This window comes from Haemorhous mexicanus, chromosome 3 (genome assembly GCF_027477595.1).
Source record: "Haemorhous mexicanus isolate bHaeMex1 chromosome 3, bHaeMex1.pri, whole genome shotgun sequence".
Lineage (NCBI taxonomy): Eukaryota > Metazoa > Chordata > Aves > Passeriformes > Fringillidae > Haemorhous > Haemorhous mexicanus.
In genome coordinates, this window is record NC_082343.1 from 71794195 (window position 1) to 71813237 (window position 19043).

Consider the following 19043-nt stretch of genomic DNA (forward strand, 5'->3'; position numbering starts at 1 on the left):
TACACTGTCTTACATGCTGGAAGATTTTGCAATTATGAAAAAGATATTGCCTTAATTCATAGCAAAATTATTCTTCTTACAAATGATTTTCTTAATAAACACATCCATTTAAAACATTCAGGCTTGCTCTCTCATATTGAAAAACAGTTTTACAGTTTGCCAATCTAATTTGCTACTTTAATACCCATTATGCATGTTTTATTATAAAACTACAGGCTCATTTACCTACAAATGAGGTATCATCACTTTAAATGTAGGTAATACCAAGTGACTAAACACTGCCATTAGACAGTATTGTCTCATACACAGCATTACATCAGTTTCATGTCATTCTTCCTCAGCCCAGTTGAGACTCACCCAGTCTCTCTCCCTACGTAGGTATAAATGCTGTGTTTAAGGTTTCCTCACTTCACCAGCACAGAGGAGTGAACAAAGGGCAGTGCAGGAAACAAAGCTGAGGCTTCTGTAAACCAGTGGATTGCAGAAAAGCTCTTGCAGTTCCAAGAAGTGGCTGTGCTGTTGGATAAAGGATCATGTACCCCAGGGACAGAAGTAAATTAAATTCTGCCTTGCCTTGGTGAAACTTTAAGCTGCCTACACTACAGCCTTGCCTTGGTGAAACTTTAAGATACCTACACTACGGGAAGATATCAGCTGGGAAGGTAGTACTTGATCATCTAAATTTTAAGACCTGGTTCAACATTAGTATGACATTTGGATAATACCATGACCCTTTTTATACACCACTACTAAGAAGATTTAAATGCAACTTGAATGTTTTCTAGTGGAGAGTAAGCAAGAAAAAAATTGCCCTCAAAACTCAGTATATTCAGCACTTTCTGTTAATTCAGGATTGCTAAGACTTTTAAATAGAAACCCCTTGATACTACAAAAGCTAAAAAGGAAAACAAAAAACAAGACTCTCCAAAAGAACACAAACAAAAATCAAACCCCCAAAAAACTCAAACCCTCAAAAAACCAAAAACCAGTTCTTCATGCTATGCATTGAAACCCCTTATGCAGTAAGGAAAATGGAAGTGTGAGTCTGAAGCAATTTAACATCAAATTTACCTGATCACTTTTCATATCTAATGACAAAAGCAAAACCAGGCTAGATGGAAAAAGGAAAAGAATACTTACAAATTTATGACCTTATCCAAGGGGCGTTTTGAACAAAATTGCTGGCTGCCCTTGTCTTGTTTATGCTGACTCTGTCCCAGCTGAACAAACCTGTGAAAAGCAGTAGATTGAAGAATAAATCAAAGAAATAAAAGAACTATCCCCCAAAAATCATCAAACAAGGAAAATGACACTAAGAAATGAGATTTTGAGTCATACTATGTAAGTCATTGATCATGATGTACTTCTCTGGTGAACAAAAGAGATTTTTAAAAGTTCAGAGAGGGTGCATGCATGAACTCAGAACCTCCTTTGAAATAAAATTTGCTTATCAACTGGTGTCACTTGGTATGTCACAGGAAGAAGCAGGCCTCCCCTAAGAAATAGGCAGCCCTCTGCAGTCAACTTCCTATGTCTTTCTCAAAGCAATCAGTCAGAGGAATAGCCTATGGAAAAATCAGCAAAAGACACAAAGCCTCTCAAGTTTCAGATTTAAGTCAGTCCTCTGCTGAATTCAATCTAGTTAATTAATCTGAAATGCTATTAGTCCAGATCCCTTATTTAAAACCACAAACTTTTGGAACAATTTCTCCATCTCCAAATATTTGCTGGAAGACACTGCCAATAGAAAAATACTGTCTTTTTTTTTTTTTTTTTTCTTGGCAACGAAGTGGAACAAAATCTTCTGAAAAGTAGTTTATCACTAATCTTAGTCACTCAGAATAGGAGGAAAAGTCAGACAGTTTCAAATGTAAATATATGTAGCTATCTTGCACTCAGTTTGTTCACTCTCCAACACAGCTGTGACACTGAAAAGACAAGAAAATGTCAGTTGTGATTTACTAGTTTAATTTTCTGAGGCAGAGAGTTTTTCTTAACAGTGAGCTTCCATTTAGCTTAAGAAGTCTTACTGATCTACTTCAGGAATATTTACTACATTTTAACAAGCAACTACTACCAGTGCAAAACCAATAACATGAAAGAGTGTACAGAAGACAAAGGAACAACAGGTACCTAAGAAACTTATTGCAGCTTTTCTTTCTGCTCCATTCAGATTCTATACTGTAGAAACAAATGCCTCAGAGACAGCAACATCACTTTGACTGTTAAAGGAATAAATACTTACATCATTAAATAAGAGAATTTTAAGTGCAAATCAAGATAATTAAGATCTTCTACTGCAAGAGCCTACTATTAAAACCAACTTTAAAAAAACCACCAAAGGCAAACCAACTGCATAAGTATTTTAATTAATTGCTTCAAATTATTCAATATTTTAAAAGTTACAAGACCTAAATGCACACAAGCAAGTTTCCTGACATCAGGAAGATACCACACACAGCTGATCTGCAGCATACCACCTCAAATTATTGGAGGGACTTCCTGTCCCTTCCTAATTGAACTAATCTGGGTTTCTGTGATTTCTGTTTTGATGAGAATTATCTCAGCCATCAGCAAAAACAGGCTGAATAGATCCAAATTACTTTAAATTTGCATTTGCAAATAGGCTTAATACAAATCAGTTGACATAAAGCAACTTAACCTGAATTACTTTGAATCTGTGAGACCCTAATCCTCATAATAAAAAAATATGTAACATGTCCAGTGATGTCACATGAAGTCAGGATCTTACATCCCCATTTCCCTTATTACAGTAACAGAAAAAGGCTTGATGTGAGAACTGTCACCATACTGTGAAAGAAATTGCTGCTATTTTCAAGTGATGTACATTTTGCAAAGTATAGATTTTACTGACATCCTTTATTATATAAATCAGCACACCAGACCAGAAATAGCACCATGCCTTGGTAGCTGAAAGAGATAAAGAATTTTTAATTTTTTCTATTTTTAAAACCTGCATTGCTCAAAGGAAATGAAATAAATGCAAGGTTTGTTTTATTTTTTTCTTAAAAAGGATATAAATAGGGAGCTTCAAAGCCTCCAAGGGGTTTACAGTTTTACATTAACAACAGATTGAACATTAGTCCAGCCTGAAGAAATTATAAAATTGGAAGTAGCTGCAATTCCAGATGTTAACACAGAGTTGTTCATCTGCACAGAGAGACTCACAGTAGATACCAGCTTACACTGGGCCATTTTCTGAACCACAAAAACTACCTGCTGTATCAAAGGACAGTTGTCAAATTTGCATCCATCTTCTAGGGTTAAAATAAAGAAGAAACAAAGGTAGAGGCATAGATGAAGGTAAAAATTTCAGATATAACGAGAAACATCCTCCTTAACCCTATTCAAATGTAGGATCTTCAAATGACTCAGCTTGTAGGAAATTGGTAGAAATGGGAATTTCAAAGATCAAAAGAGTGCAAGAGAAATAGCTACACCTAAAGAGAAAGTATGAGAAAAATAATTTTAAATATAAAGAAAAAATGCTTTGAGTGGATTAAGGAACTAAGTCAGGAAGAAACACCATGTATTACCGCTTTAGATATCACAGTGAATTAAAATTTCCCTTAAAAATTGAAAAGGTTTCAAATATAACGAGGTAGCTACTGCTATTACACATTAGAAAATAAAAACAAATGCACACAAGGCCATGTTAATTCATGTCTCACAAGTATTCACTTCAATACATACACAGTGCTTTCCTGAGATGAAATGTAGATTTCTTATATGGCATCGCGTTAAATAAAAAGACAACTTTTATTGGTTTTTTTTGCATTCTTACAGAAAGCTATTTCACTATGACTGATTTGAACTGGAGTAATTCAACACTTGAAAAATGCAAACCCCACAGATTACAAAGCTTACAACCATGGAACCATTCTTGGTTCCACTCTTGGTTCCATTGAGAAGTAAATTCTGTGGAATTTACTTATCAGTGGAATATGGAATTCCTATGAATTTACTTATGAATTTCTAGGATTATATTAAGTGACAGGTATTTCTTTTGAAGCATCTTTCATTTGATGTAAGCTCCAAATTTTGCTTTCAGAGACATCTGCAGAGCTTCCACTGAAATCAGAATTGACACAGACAGCTGAAAACAGTTTGATTTTGAAAGAGTTAGCATATATAGGCAAATTTCTCATTTAAGTAAGTTTAATCAAAGGCAGCACTTTGACAAACTGCACTTAACTAGCTCAAATTATCCTTTACCAATTACCACTGGAAATTTTTCTCACCTTGCATATATTGCAAGATCATCTTCTGAAAGGATATCTGAAAGATTGACTCCATACACATCTTTTGTTGCTTGCACTACATTCTGTAATATAAGAAAGATTCAGACTAAGAATACTGTAACAATACCCAAAGAAAGATTGCTCTTAAAAAAGAACTTCCTTACAAGCCAAAATATCATTTCAGAAGTGCAGACAAAAACAAACAGGTTTCTCACATCCACAGCAATCATAGCTTATACATATTTTTTAAAGAAAATTATTTATTAAAAATATTAATCAACGCATTTATTCAACAAGTAAAGAATTCTTGAAAGACATCATCAGCTAAAACAACATATTAGGAGACTAAATTATATTAATAGAACATAATAGTGTAGTTATTAAATTCTGTTCTGTATTGAAACTTAATATAGAATAAAACATACTCGTTCAGAACATGCTCCCACATTTGCTTTCACATTTTCTGCTGTCAATTCTGCAATAATTAGAAACCTCAGGTTGAACAGAACTATTTTTATTTTATACATTATGCAATCATGTCAGTCAACTACAACAAGGAATCAGTGCATATGCAATAGCTCACTAACTGTGTCTACTGATTCAGTGCTAAACTGAGGGGAGTTTTCTGACAAGACACGTGAGTCAAATATAAAGACAATTTTCTCTTAGTTCAAAATGATTCAAAGTCAAAGAACTTCAGAAAGGTATGTGCTGACCATAAAAATAAATGCATTTTTTTTTTACTTCTCAGAGACGTGAACAGAAAGGTACCAGCTTTTTGAGTTCCCCAGATAACAAGGAATTGCATGAATTAACAATGTAAATTATGACTAAAATTCAATGCATGAAAAGGTGCTAATCAGTTGGAATATATTTCTTCATATCATTACTAAAAAGTCAGAATAGCTCACCCAATTTTTAAGCCATTGAAATTCAATATTTCAAATCACACTTTGTGTTTACATGCACCTTTCATTTAGGCATCCTAAAAATCTAAAAAAGGTATCTTAGGTCTGAGTGCCTAAATGTGTTCAAAACAGAGGGAAAAAATGATGTGAGATAAATTATGCAATAGTAGGAATCAAGAATAAAATTTCAACTTGGATTTTTGCTAAAAAAAACTAGAAACAATCTGATTTGCTGGAGAAGAGGTACTCTGTTAATCAGAGAAAATGGAAAACTTTTAGATAAAATAACTTGTATAAATACAAATAAATAAATGTCCTTGTACTGGCTTTGGAAGAAGACACTATTGCACTATTGAAGGCTGAAAATCTATTATCTGAGAACACCCAACTCTAGGCTAAAATCTGAACAGAATCAAAATTTGAATCGAGGCAAAAAAAAAAAAAAAGGCAGTGTAATTGTCTGTTGCCTATCAGGCACTACATTTTATGCTAAGGTCATAAATACTCAATTTTCTTCAGAAGTGATAACATGCACAATCCTATAACCATTTAAATTAGCTGTGGCTTTAAAAAAAACCCACCCTGTCAGACAACATAAGTATTTATAAGTATTTTCCAAATTTCTATGGTATACATTAGCATAACCTTTTGCTAAGATACTTTCAATGGTATCCAAAATGGATATCTACAAAAAAGAATTTGAAGAACTATTACATGAACTAATAAAATAGACAATTCCATAATCCTTTATACAACTCAGTATTTTCATTAAATTAGCACCCAAGGGATTCCAACAAAATGGGTGTTATGCTAGCAAAAAAAGATTAATAGCCCACAACTGCAAATATACATTCTTTCCACCTGACTGGGCAAATGCAATTTATTTCACAAATGCAATTTTATTCATTGCCATTATCTGCAGCCTTAGTAGAAGTAATAGCATAGGACCTGTGTGGTAACATTATCATGCACATTTTTGAAGTTAGTTAATTTTTTTTTTTTTAATGCCAGACCACATAATTATGGGACAGCAATTTCAAAGTGTTCACATAAATCAGGTTGAAATTTAGACAGAATGAACATTAATTTACAGTTAATCGACCTAAGCAAGTGGCATTGTCCAAAAGGAATTGCCTTGTAATTCCAAGAGGTGGTTCTCAGGACCTCAGTTCATACTACATGTCTTTCAGGGGGGGTTGCTCCAGATTAATTCCCATGGACTAAATATTGATTAAGTATGTAGATCAAGTACATTCCTGGAGAAAAGGAATCATGTGCATGCTCCAAGGCCACCTAATGATGTGTGCCAGAGCACAGTAACAGACAATAATCAGATGTGCACTACTGCTCTGAATTAACACACCAATACAGGTGCATCTTAAACTATTTAATGACCTGAATACCTTCCAAATGCCATAGGTTTCTGACAGTAGTTTTCTTTTTTTAAATGTTATTTTCCTTTGTGTTTCACTATTACAAGACAAGAAGAACAGAAAAGGTTAACAAATAGTTGTGCTGCAGTTATGCTAATATCTACATTAAAAAATTACACTGGAGACCTTTGTCACTAAATTTCTCAGTGCTCTACTTCTGACTGTTTTATAATGCTTTTTTAAGAGAATGTGAATTTTAAGCTTTCTCGCCTAACACAGTAATTTCTTACCTCTGTGATTTTTGTATTGTCTCCTGTATCAGTCACCTTTACTGGAGTTGAACGTTGAGAAACAGCACCTTCATCTTCTTTATCTGTCCCAGAATCATCTTCAGAACTACTTGACACTGCTTCCTCACTTGGGGGTGGAGGAGCACTAGCAGCTGTTTTGCGCTGCAGCACAGTTTCATCTCTATTATTTTTGTTCCTATTAGGAAAGGCGGTGTGTATTTATGAAATCAGTAAGATATTAGCAATGAATATTTAAAATTCCTAATCTTAGTTACAATCTTTCCAGGGAAATAAGTTTTAACTTCTGGGGCAACTTTTTACTCATCTTTTAAAATCCCTGACTGATTTGTCTTCAATCTCTTTGTATTCCAGAGGATTTAAAGAAAGCCCAAAGGATTCTGTCAGCTTTTCTCCACCAATTCTCTGATTCTTTACTTAAATCCCTCCCCACAACTGAATAAATAAAAAGGAATAAAAATTATTTGAGACATAACATCTTTAGTTTTGATCTTGGAAAAAGTTTCACTTTCTGATTAATAACAATGTCCACTCCAATAGTTTCCTTAACCTTGGTTCCAAATCTTAATGGTAATGTCCCTTTTTTTCCTTTATTCTCCATACCTCTCCCCTCAATTTGATTCTTTAATCAGCAACATTTCTTGATACAGTATGTATCTCACTCAAGAAATTCTAGTGATTATAAAGAAGTGCCTTATTTATAAGAAGCCTTCAAGATACAGCATCTCTGTGTAAGCAGGCTAACACTGGATTTAACTGTATGCACTCTGAAAGGTGCACATTACTTTGCCCATCAAAAATCATATCAGACTTATGTGCTCTGCATCCTCTCCTACTGGCCACAGAAGAGTATGTAGTTACAACTTCCTCTGAGACACTGTCACAATCTTTCAGGGAAGGCAGTTAATGAATAGACATTAACTAATGGATAGATAGTTTATAGACAAATCCCTGGAAATAGGGAAGGAACATCTCTTCCTTGCTGAAGTGACTGTTCCATGTATCACTGGCAGACAGCGTGTCTCATTCTAAAGGAAGACAGCACCATGCTAAAGGCTGGGAAAAGAGCTCATAGATTGATGCAAATGCTATTTGGAGATGCAGGTCTAGTGCCCTTCATCAGCATCACTTGAGCCCTAGTGGAGCACACCATGACTGTTACAGATGCTGCCTCTTGAAGTGAAACTCACATAGCAGTTTAACCCTGTACTGAATTAGCTACACTTCATATGATCAAGGAACATGTATAAACAAGTAAAGAGTCCTTCAAAGGTTCTGATCTGAGAGCATACCCCACCCTCAAGGACATTATTATATCAGAAAAAATATTAGAGCTGGAACAAATGCCTTGGGGAAAATAGCACCATGGGTGAATTTGATTTCTGACTCAGCAGAACCTGACATTTTCTGGACTGAAATTTACAGAAAGTTGTGAAGACATAAGCATTCTTTTTAGGGAAAACAAAGGGATTTTTCCCTACTTTTCTAGATGAGGTGAAGGTCACAAGAAAAACAGTTCTTTCTGAAAGCTGAGAAATGGAGCAAGTAGCCAAACTTGTAAGAGTGTTATCCTCACCCCACTCCCAGCACGTACCCAGCCAAGATCTAAGCATCCTTGTGACCTGAACACCTACAGACAAAAAGAGACCACCAAATTTCCCTCAGAAATGTCTTAGATTAAAAGATGATGACAAATGAGCAAGGCAAAGGTACCGCCTTTTGCTAGGCTAAATATGGGTGAGTTGCAGGAGTGAAGCCATGTTTTACCCCATGACACAGTCAGTGAAGCGGAAGTCTTATACATTATACACAGGGAGTCCTGGAATGCGGTTTTGATGGAGCTGATTCTCTGTCCCACATCAACCCCTAAAAATCACAGCAAAGAGCTTGAAGAGAAGTGCCTGAGAAAATTATATAATGGTCAACTATTTAATGGAGTACCTGGAGACAAATTAGTCCAAAATCTGACATTCTACCAAAGTGGAAGAATAAAGCTTATCCTCAAAATACTCATAAACTCAAATTCTTAGCAGAGACAAACTGTGTAACATTGAACAGTCTTCCTGTTTATTCCCAGGGAATCAGTAGCATGAAATGAGGTTCTACTGGTGATAAGCATACTCTACTCTCAACATTTATTGACAATGAGACCCTCAGGACAAGAGCACATGAGAGTCAAATGTTCTAGTGTTTAACAAAACAGCAAGTTTTCAGAGGAACTTATAATGCTGTGACAGCACAGTAACTACTGACAAAAGGTTTCCTTAATATGAACTACCAAAGAGAGAATGAATTCAGGAAGATTCTGCACAGCCCTTGTGGGACACAGCAGTGGAACAAAGAGAGTAACAAAGCAGGTCCAGGATGCAAAAGCAGCTAAATGAAGCATTGCATTTGTCCCAGCAACTGTTGCTGGATTGTTTTATATAATTCTATCAATAAATATTTAAATAACATATTTTATCAAAGACTATGCTGAAATTGGCATTTATTGCTGTTTCAGAATATGCACTATTTATGAAAAATTAATCATTTTTTTAAAGACAACAAGAAAATATGCACCACTGTCAACTCCAATCGAGAATAGAGTTGATACTATGATGAAGAGATGATCAAATTTTAATAACTTCTGTATATTATTGATAAAATCTTTTCCTGAATTTCACTTTGAGGAATCAGAGAAGACAGAAAATATTAAACAAGTCGAATTAAGAATTCCTAGTGTCAAATAAAAATCTCAAATTAGATGTGATTTTCAAAGTGTACAATTTTGCAGTATAACACCAACGAATTTTTTATTTCCCACGTAACATAGAATATTCTTCACATAAGAGTGACATACACATAAGAGTTTATATATTTTCATTACAATTTCACTACTATTAAACCAGAACGAAATTTCTGATTGCAGACTTACCCCAACACGGATTTTCCAGTTTCATCAGGTTTACGAACAGTGAATGGACTTGGATCAATTCCCACATTCTTAGGCATAAAATCTCTGCCAAAAGAGAAAAAGTGTTTATGAACAAAGTGCAACACATAAAATTTTTTAATTTTCTGGAAGAACCACCTCTAACATCTACCTGGGAACTAAAGAATCATCATAAAGATGATGATTCAAGTTCTAACTTTATAATTTCAAGTTGACGTACATATAACCTAGGTATTTAAAAAGCTTTCAGCTGCATTATTTAGTTCCATAAAACATCTGCAAAGATGCTAAAGCATTGTGCTTCATCCCTGTGCTGAAGAGGCCTGATAACTTGGGGCTTCATACATTGTTTTCAAAATGCTGCCAACACACAAATTGGGTCAAACAGCTACATGAAAAATAATCTGCCTGGAAATCTTTAGCCAAACCGTGATTCAGATTATGCTCCGAATAGCCAGCTGACTGCTGCCAACAAAAATTCCCCAAAAATATCTGACCAGCTGTGAGAACCAGATGAACTGAAGAAAACATCTGCAAAACGAGAGCAGAACAATGAGAAAACAATTGTTTTGAAAGTAGCTTCTGTGATCTGAATCAACAGAGAAAAGTTCATCTCTCAGGCATCTTGTGCCCAGACACTAGGTACTCCATAACAAAAAATAATTGGAAATCTAATTGCTACTTTTACAGATTTTTTAAAAGTAACATTTCCATGCAGCATTGTGATTCAGTTTCAAGAACTTTGCTAAATTTGAAATGACACATATTTAACCTAATAAATCAAATGCATATTTAGTTTACACTAAATCAACTTCCATTCAAGGATTTAGAGTCACAAACCATCCCAATATACCGTGTAGAATTGGTCATTGCCAAGCAGAAGGTTTCATCAAAACTGCTCAACTCATAAGGCCTAAAAAACTCATTGTGGATATCAATTTCCTCTTCATATTTGTGGAATTTCTTCACTGTCAACTTGCGTCTGTTTTCAGCACATGTCACTGAGGGGGAAAAAATAAAATCTTTTTACTAGCAATTACTGACTCTTGCAAAAATCTAATCAAACAGTAGCCTGCTCACCTAGCCACCTTACCAGGCAATTTTTTCCTACAGTCATAACCCCTCTGAGACAAGGAAATATGACATGAAGAAGATGCATTGCACATCTTTAATAAATGTGCATTATCAACCACTGTAATTTGATTTCATTTTATGATGACAATTCCTAATAAAACATGCTCCACAGCACCCCAGAGAAATAAGGCACACCAGCTATATTGTGTCAACTGTGACAGGAACAGTATCACCAGCACAGGCTATAAATATATGCTAATAGACAAGAAAAAAAGAAAAAAAAATAATTAAGTATGCCCCAACATGAAGGTCAAGTTTTAGCCACTTTGGTAGCTCTTGCAACCTGCAATTGAAAAATCAAATCTCCTTGGAGGGGGGAGGGGTGGAGAAGTATTTAAGAAATCATTATGGAAACACTCTTTTTTTCAGATTTGGGATCTAAATTAAAAAACATTTGTGACTAAAACTTCTTTTTCAAGATACTCTGCAAGGCAAGGAGTAAATATAGGTCCTACCTTCATCAAAAGGAAGAGGTAAATGTTTTAGCACACCTGTGGTCCACCAGTAAGTATAGCTGTACAGGAAAAACAAAGCACAATTGATACAGGAGATTGGATCTTGTACCCAGCCTATCCATCACCCATCCATACAGTGTCACTTTAGCAAACATTGCTGAATTGGAGGTAGGATTTCAACAGGCCCCTGTCCAACTACTTTGCTCTTAAATCAAGAAATTTAAACACACAAAACTCAATACAGGTATGGACAGAAGAGTGGTTTTCTTTCATTAAAAAATTCATTTCAGGTGCCTACCTCTACAGCACTGAAAATTAATGTATTAATGTTTTTGTACATATCAAAAGTATTTATGTATTTCTCTTGTCCTGGTCCTTGGAGTGTGGGAGGAACGGGGGGAAAGCATCCCCTCCCAGATGTTATTCAGATCCCAAAATTTAGGAAAAATGTATGAAGAAGTGAAGGTCAAGGATAATTAAATCGGATGACTGTCAAAGCAGCTGACTTCTACACAAAGAAATACATTTTGGTGTAACAGCTGCCCTAAGTCTGAGAGCCGTTGGCATATCTAAGAGCAAAATTCAAGCCCTGCTGGAAGCTTATTCAGGATTTCTGTAAAACAACAAAGGAAGTCAAGCAACATTTATAAAACAAAGTACGTTTTAGCTTTCATTCATGTTTACACATTTTTATTGTCTCTTCTCAAATATACTTTAATTTCTTCTCTGATTTATTCTGACAGTTTCTTCTACTTCATTACATGGAATGAAAACACAATTGTCTTCATTGATTTTTATTTCAAATACTTGTGTAGTCACAATACTGCGAGGGCTGTAATCAGCATTAATGTGGTTATCTCCTACTCCTGTCAATGTAGCCATCTGCAGCAGACACAATGGGTGTATTCCCATGGCCAGGGATAGGCTTGTTACTGGGATTTAGGAGATGGTACAGGACAGGCAGGAAAACACACTTCAGTTCCAAGAACTGTGTATTCCTTATTGCCTAAACAATTCCAAGAACTGTGTAGACAATAAGGAATGAGTTATGCCTGATGGCCCTGCCTCATCTTCAAGTACCATGCTAGTAAGCAATTTTCTCCTGTGCCTGCAGAAATGATGCAGACACACCCAGTTTTGTTGCCTGTATAAATGATAAGTAACATTGCAACACAAAGTCTCCTTTTCCATATTCACTGTCCTTTCACATGAATCATTAATTATATAGAAGTAAGATATGAACCTTATTAAATATCTTCCTCCTGATGAGGAAGCAATTACAATATAGGAAAAGCACAGATAGTCAAAGAAATTTCAGTGATAGGAAACATCTTCCTTCTCCTATATCCTTGATTTCATTACAAGTGTCATTATTTCTTTTGCTGCTGTGCCCAAGGAATCTAAAAGAGGCACTACACAGGCAGGGAAAAGCTACACAAAGAACTTGTCAAAATGTTTGGTAGAAACAAAAAATTACTTAGAGGAGTTTTTTTCACATATTTATTTCACCTAGTTATTACAGGAAGGTGTCATTTTATTCACATAATGAAACATCTTGATTGTATATTATAACTGCTCAGAAGAAATTCTGGTTAGAATGAAAGGTAAAAATAATGAACAAGGAAATTAAGAGCACCAATATTTCTTTTTAATAGTCCACCTCATTTGAGAGCAGTATGTGTGACAAATAAGAGATGGCCTGTTTGAACAGAGTAACAGATGAAAGGGAGACAAGAACATTTGCATATTTGCAATATATCAGCTGAATTAATTTTAGACATACAATAATGTTCAAAATGGGTAGTTAAGAAAATTAATATTCCATGTTTAATGTATGCCTGAAATAGCACTTGGTTTTATGGCTCATATAAGCTACCTTTAAGAGAAGCCTCAGGAGACAATACAAGAGGACTGAAATTCAGAAAGAGCCACATTATGTGCCAGCTGCTGTGACAGGCTAACAGAATAAGCAACCAACAGGGACTGATCACACTGGTTAAACACTTGCAGATTTGGCCAGACAAAAATCTAAATGCAGATATTCAGGTCTGCCATTTGTACTAAAGGGCTTTACAGCTCACAAAATGAATAAAGATAAAACCAGCAAAAATCCCAAGAGATTGTTTAGTTGACAAGTTAAGAACTGTCCATTTTGTTAAAATTGATTTTTTTTAAAAGCATAGTATTCACAGTCTTCAAAAAATCATTTCCCTCTCTGAAGCAATTGGATTACTTTAAAATTGTATACTTTATCACTTCTGTATATTACTATGCAACTACGGTGGAATGCAAATACAGAAAAATGGTCTTCAAAAGTGGCTAAACACAGGCTGAAAGGAAGATAGAAAATCATGGGTTTCTTGGTACGCACAGCTGCAGACTAAGCGCAGTACATAGAAAAAAAATGTTATCCTTATCACATAATTTCAAATTCAACCATTAATAAATCTGATTATGAAGAATGCACCTATATATTGCTTAATGAAATTGTAATAAGTGTACTTCAGTAAAACACTGAAGCATTTTACACTGAAGGATAGAATTTCATATGAAATTAAACTTCTTTTTAAGTACCACAGGAAAACAACTGACTGTACACCAACATTCAGCATTTTTTGGTAATCTCTTGAAGGTGTTTTTTTTTAAGCTTTTGTATAAACATAAAAAACAGTAAGTAAGTTTTTGACAGGCTGACCTAATTATTTGATTAACAATGTGTATTTTTTACAATCTATTAGAGCAATACCACATAAAACAAAAAATAAAACAGCAAAATACCTTTGCCTGGTCTGTGACAGACTGAGGGTGTTCTTGTGATGCAAATAAAAATCAGTGGGAAGTTCCCAGAGATGTGGCTTTCCTTCCGCAGGCTTGAACACTCCCAGAAAGAGATTGATAGAATCCTGCCTGTCCGCATCTGTTGGACAAGAAGAACACTTAACACCAGGAGCACTGCACAGCTCAAGTCCATTCAGACACTGCTTCTCTTTGCTCCTCAGAGTGTCTGTGTCCTATGACTGCTGCAGGGCCCTCTGGGCTTCAAGGAGCGCCATGGAACTTCATTTACAGCAGAGCTGCTACACTGCAGGGCCTGTGGGGCTGGTACCAATGCTGCCTCTTCCCTTGGCTTCTCACTCAGGAGCCCAGGCTTGGCACAAGTCAGACCTCACACTGCAACTCTGTCTCCCACGTGTGCATGGATTAAGGTATGTTTGAGGAAATCTGACCCACCTTAGTGAATGTACTGCACTAAATAACTGAAAATAACTGAAAAATGACCTGATGAAATTATACAATATCCATACAACACAAGTTTCCAACAAAACCTACAAATGATGAATTCTTTGGGATTTTCTTGCCAATGCATAGTAAAATGATTAAATTTCACAAACACCTTTTAGTAATTTGGACTTGTTTCCTGTTGGTTTAAATAATCAATTTAGTTTGTCATATTCTAAGCTCCACCAAATTATGACTTGATACGTGTCTCACTTTTTCTCATCTGTACAGCTTAATTAGTAGTAATTATCCTAAGAGTATTGAGGTCAAGAGATGAAAACACTTTCTTATAAGACTAGATTATTTTTAGATTCATGTATTTTGAATGATAGATGAGCAGTAATGTGTGGCTAAGAGATTTATTTAGGAAGCAGTGATAGTAGGCCTCTTTCAACCCTGCTCTGAATCTTATATATGGTATGACCCCAAGCAAATCACTAAAATTTTCTGTGTCTGTTTAAGTCAGGTACATAAAATACACAAGCATTAAAAAAATGTTTCTCAGATCAGAAACACAAGAAAATGCTGATTCATGAACTAGCTAGCCCTCAGATTTTTATTTGCATTTTAAAGGATTAATAGCAACAATAATAAATGCAGTACACCAAATCAGCACCTTGTTCAAAAACTGTTTCCTTTTTCTGTTTTCTTAGAAAACCTAAAAAATAAAATGATCTTTCTTAATGTGCTACATTAACAAGCAAGCTGCTGTCATCTAAACAGGCAGTGTTGGACAATGAACCTTTAAATTTCATTGAAACAAATATTTTAAAAATGCATACTAAAAATGCAAGAAAGTAAATACGACTTTGAATGCTACATCCCAACAATGCCATCTTCAAACACAAGGAATGCATACAGCACCAAAAATATATGCCTCAAATGGGATCAAATATCAAAATCATAAGTAAATTGGGGAAAGTGTGCAGCACCTTTAACAAAATTTCATTCTAAGACTGTATTGACTTCAGTAAAGATTAATGTCTGCTTGTGTACTTTCCTACAAGTTCATTGAGATGACAAGATGGACTTTATTTATTTCTGAATTTTTTCTTCTTTGTGTAACATCTTTTTTAGAACAAATTCTTTTATTACTAGAAGACATGTATATTATGACTGTACTTGCAAGCAGACCACAACTACAAATGTGGACCTAGAACATTGCTCAGGCTTCTACCAAACCATTTCAGTGGCTGGCATAAACAGCTCAGAGATTTGTTCCATCTTCTATGTCACAGTACAGGTGACACTGCAAGTGTGCTACCTTTGACTCAAAAGAATTGATGAAGCCAGACTTTATTGCCAATGCTAACAATAAGAGACCACATCACTGAAATAAACATTCTCCATTTCCCACTTAGTTTGGACAAATATGATAAACAAATTACATTCAGAAAAGTTACTCTGAATGGTACGCTCTCAACATTGTTATATACACAAAAGCAATAATTTCATCCAAAGAAATCAGAGATTACTGAAGTATTTCTAGCCATTGTCCAACTCACTGCTTTAAAGTTCACAGTCTCTAAAAAATTGCAATCTACTAGGAGAAAGGAAAAAAAGGTACTTCCACCCCGGCTATGAAATTTTTGTAAAAAACAGTAATAAAGGACTGACAGAATATTTATAACACAGTAGCACTCAGTGTTTGCCCTTCTCATATGTCTTAGACTGTCCTTTGATCTTTCTTTTAGATGCTTTGCAAAACTTCTAAACACACCAAAGTTTTTTTTTTTATTTTTCATAAGATAAGGCTCAGCATTTTTCAAAGTTTTCCCTTAGCAGTGCTGTCCAGAAGAAAATAGAACACTCAGTGTTCAACTAATGAGTGATACAGGCTAATAAAGGAATAAATTAATATTTTACAGCTTATTTAACTGAAAAAAACTAGTTTTTTAACTTGGCTTTTGAACTTAATTTTGTATTTTCTACCACAGATTTAACAGTTTGTAGCTCCTATTTATACAAAACAATTAGACGCATTACATCTTGCTTTGTTTTGAGCTTTTAGAAACAACACAAGAAATACTCCACATGAAGCCTTCTACCCATGTTTAGATTTCCCAGTTTCCTTATATTTGCTGAAGACGTTCTGTCCAACATTTTAAAACTCTCTAACATCTACCCGCTCCTCTACTGATCTACAAATGTCACTGACAGAGGCAGTGCTACATCTGTACATTTTCTAGATATAGGGCTGCATGCTTCTACATAGGATAAATAAACACACCATCAAATCAGAATGCCCATTTGAGATGTTACTGAATTATTTGGAAATTATAGTACAGAGGAACTCTGTCATAAGCTCATAGTGTAGATTACTGAAACATCATAAGTAAGATGTTTTGTAATCAATGGCTTGAAAGAAAGCACTTAAATTTACCTGAGAAAGCATTACTGTAGTATCTTGAGAGTGTTTGCATAATATCTTTGGAATGCTGAGTCCATGGAGCGATCTTTCTGTAAGTTTTTACTCTGTGGACAAGCTGAGAGCCTCCGTACTGCAGAGAAAGTGTGTCCCCATGATCTTCATATAATTCTTCAAATAATCTGAAGGAAAAGCAAAATGTGTCATCTATGAAACTTCTGAATATAATTTTTTAAGAGAAGATATAATAGAGTCGTTCTGCAAATGCAATACAATTTCTTCAGATAAATACGTGAAAATTTTATTCGGACATAATAATTACTGAGAAGGTTTAGACTTTGAGATTTTCATTACTTTTTATATAAAAGAAGGGGTTCACACAGAGTATGCAGTTCTGTAGATTCAGGAAGATTACCATGTCCTACTACTTAATGGGGAGTAAATAAACAATATATCTTCACTAAACAAGGCATGTTTACTGCAATAAAAGGGACAGAACACATCAATATCTCAAGGCTATATTTTCTTTTAAGTACATCAGGAATGAAGTCAGCATAACCTTCCAAAAAATCTCTGTAGTTACAATAATGATGACTCAAAGATACAAAATGAATAAACATGACTTGTAAGAAAAGTGTATGGCAGTCAGGTAACATTTGCTGGAGCTGGAAAATCTTGATGTAAGCAGAAAGGAAAAAGAATTGGCTATGAATTGACTTGAACAAGGAGAGCCGGCTAAAAAGTCCACTGGCATCAAGAAGCTGACACTATCCAAACTGGGACTAGTTCAAAGAGCAAAAATTAAACAAGCTTCCTATCAGAGACAAAAACAAGACAAAAAGAGGCTATCTTAAGGAGATGGTGCTTAGTCTAAAAGCTAACAGACTGGAAAGTGCTTCTCAGAAAAGGAGACTATGACCTTGCTTGAGCAAGACAATGACAAGGATGATATTTTGCTAAAAAAGACTGGCAGTTCAGTTAAGAGGCAAAAAAACCCCCAAACCAGAACAAAACAAGCCCCAACCCCTCCCCAAAACAAAAAAGCAAACCCAGTCATTAAACCTGTTGGAATGTGTTTCACATCAGTATAGGAAGACAAGTAACTCAGGCATCTACATGTAATACCTGCAGAGCAAAGAATTCCTTGAGGAGTGAAAAGGAAGATAGAAACAAAAAACCATTTTTTTTTTTTTTTAAAGCACCAAAACAAGACAACAAAAGCATTCCCCAAATAAAGTTTCCAACAAAAGGGACAGTGTTGCATATGTAACCTAGCAACCATCTGACTAAAGTTCTCCTGGAAAGGAGCTGGATGAAGAACACTTATCTGAGCAGCAAATCCATTTCTGTAAAAACTTAATAGCTGTCCAGCAAATCTTCTGTCAAGGTCAAGTACAATAATATCAATTAGGAGAAAACATCTGCTAAGTAACTTTAAAAAAACAAAAGAAAACCCCCAAAACAACAAAAAAAAAAACCCCAAAGAAATAACCCCAAACTCACTCGCCTCCACACAAATTGTTCAGAGATCATGACACCATGTATGAGAATCTCATTCGTTTCTTAGAGTTTGGTGGGTTGGTTTGGTTTTTTTGACTAGTAGCTCCAGGAGGCTGCACAGCAACTGGTATTGGCAGCAGGAATTTTTAATTCCCAGAGGTAAAGATGCAGCTCCCAGAAGGTAGGACATGGTGGATCAGAGGCACTTGCTAGCACACCCAGGAAGCCACCAGTGGGTGCTCTCCCTGGCCACCAGGCAGAGGCCAGGAGGCACCTACCTGCACAGTGACCCAACATGCTGCAGGTGAGGTGGTTTCTGCAGCACATACCAGCTCCAGGCAAGTGCTGGAAACTGATGGGGATAAAGAGGAGGAGCTGAAGATATATCCCAAATGAAGGGGACTGAAGCCCAACTACTTGTGGTTTCTGAATACAAGTTAGGTCTCCACGCTCTAAAACTATCAAACATTTAGTTAAAATCAGCAATGAAGCCATAAGTTTCACAGTCACAACAATAGCTT

The 19043-nt window shown here is 35.4% G+C and overlaps 1 protein-coding gene across 1 annotated transcript in view; it reads right to left on the reverse strand.

Moving 5' to 3' along the window:
* The window catches only part of FIG4 (FIG4 phosphoinositide 5-phosphatase), a 51982-nt gene that overhangs the window by 6309 nt on the left and 26630 nt on the right, over positions 1-19043 (reverse strand). The window contains exons 15-22 of the mRNA XM_059842310.1: positions 17038-17204; positions 14154-14292; positions 11376-11434; positions 10640-10787; positions 9769-9852; positions 6834-7029; positions 4263-4345; positions 1141-1230 (exon numbers count right to left, since the gene is read on the reverse strand). Coding sequence (XP_059698293.1) covers positions 1141-1230; positions 4263-4345; positions 6834-7029; positions 9769-9852; positions 10640-10787; positions 11376-11434; positions 14154-14292; positions 17038-17204 — 966 coding nt within the window. The remainder of the gene's footprint in view (positions 1-1140; positions 1231-4262; positions 4346-6833; positions 7030-9768; positions 9853-10639; positions 10788-11375; positions 11435-14153; positions 14293-17037; positions 17205-19043) is intronic.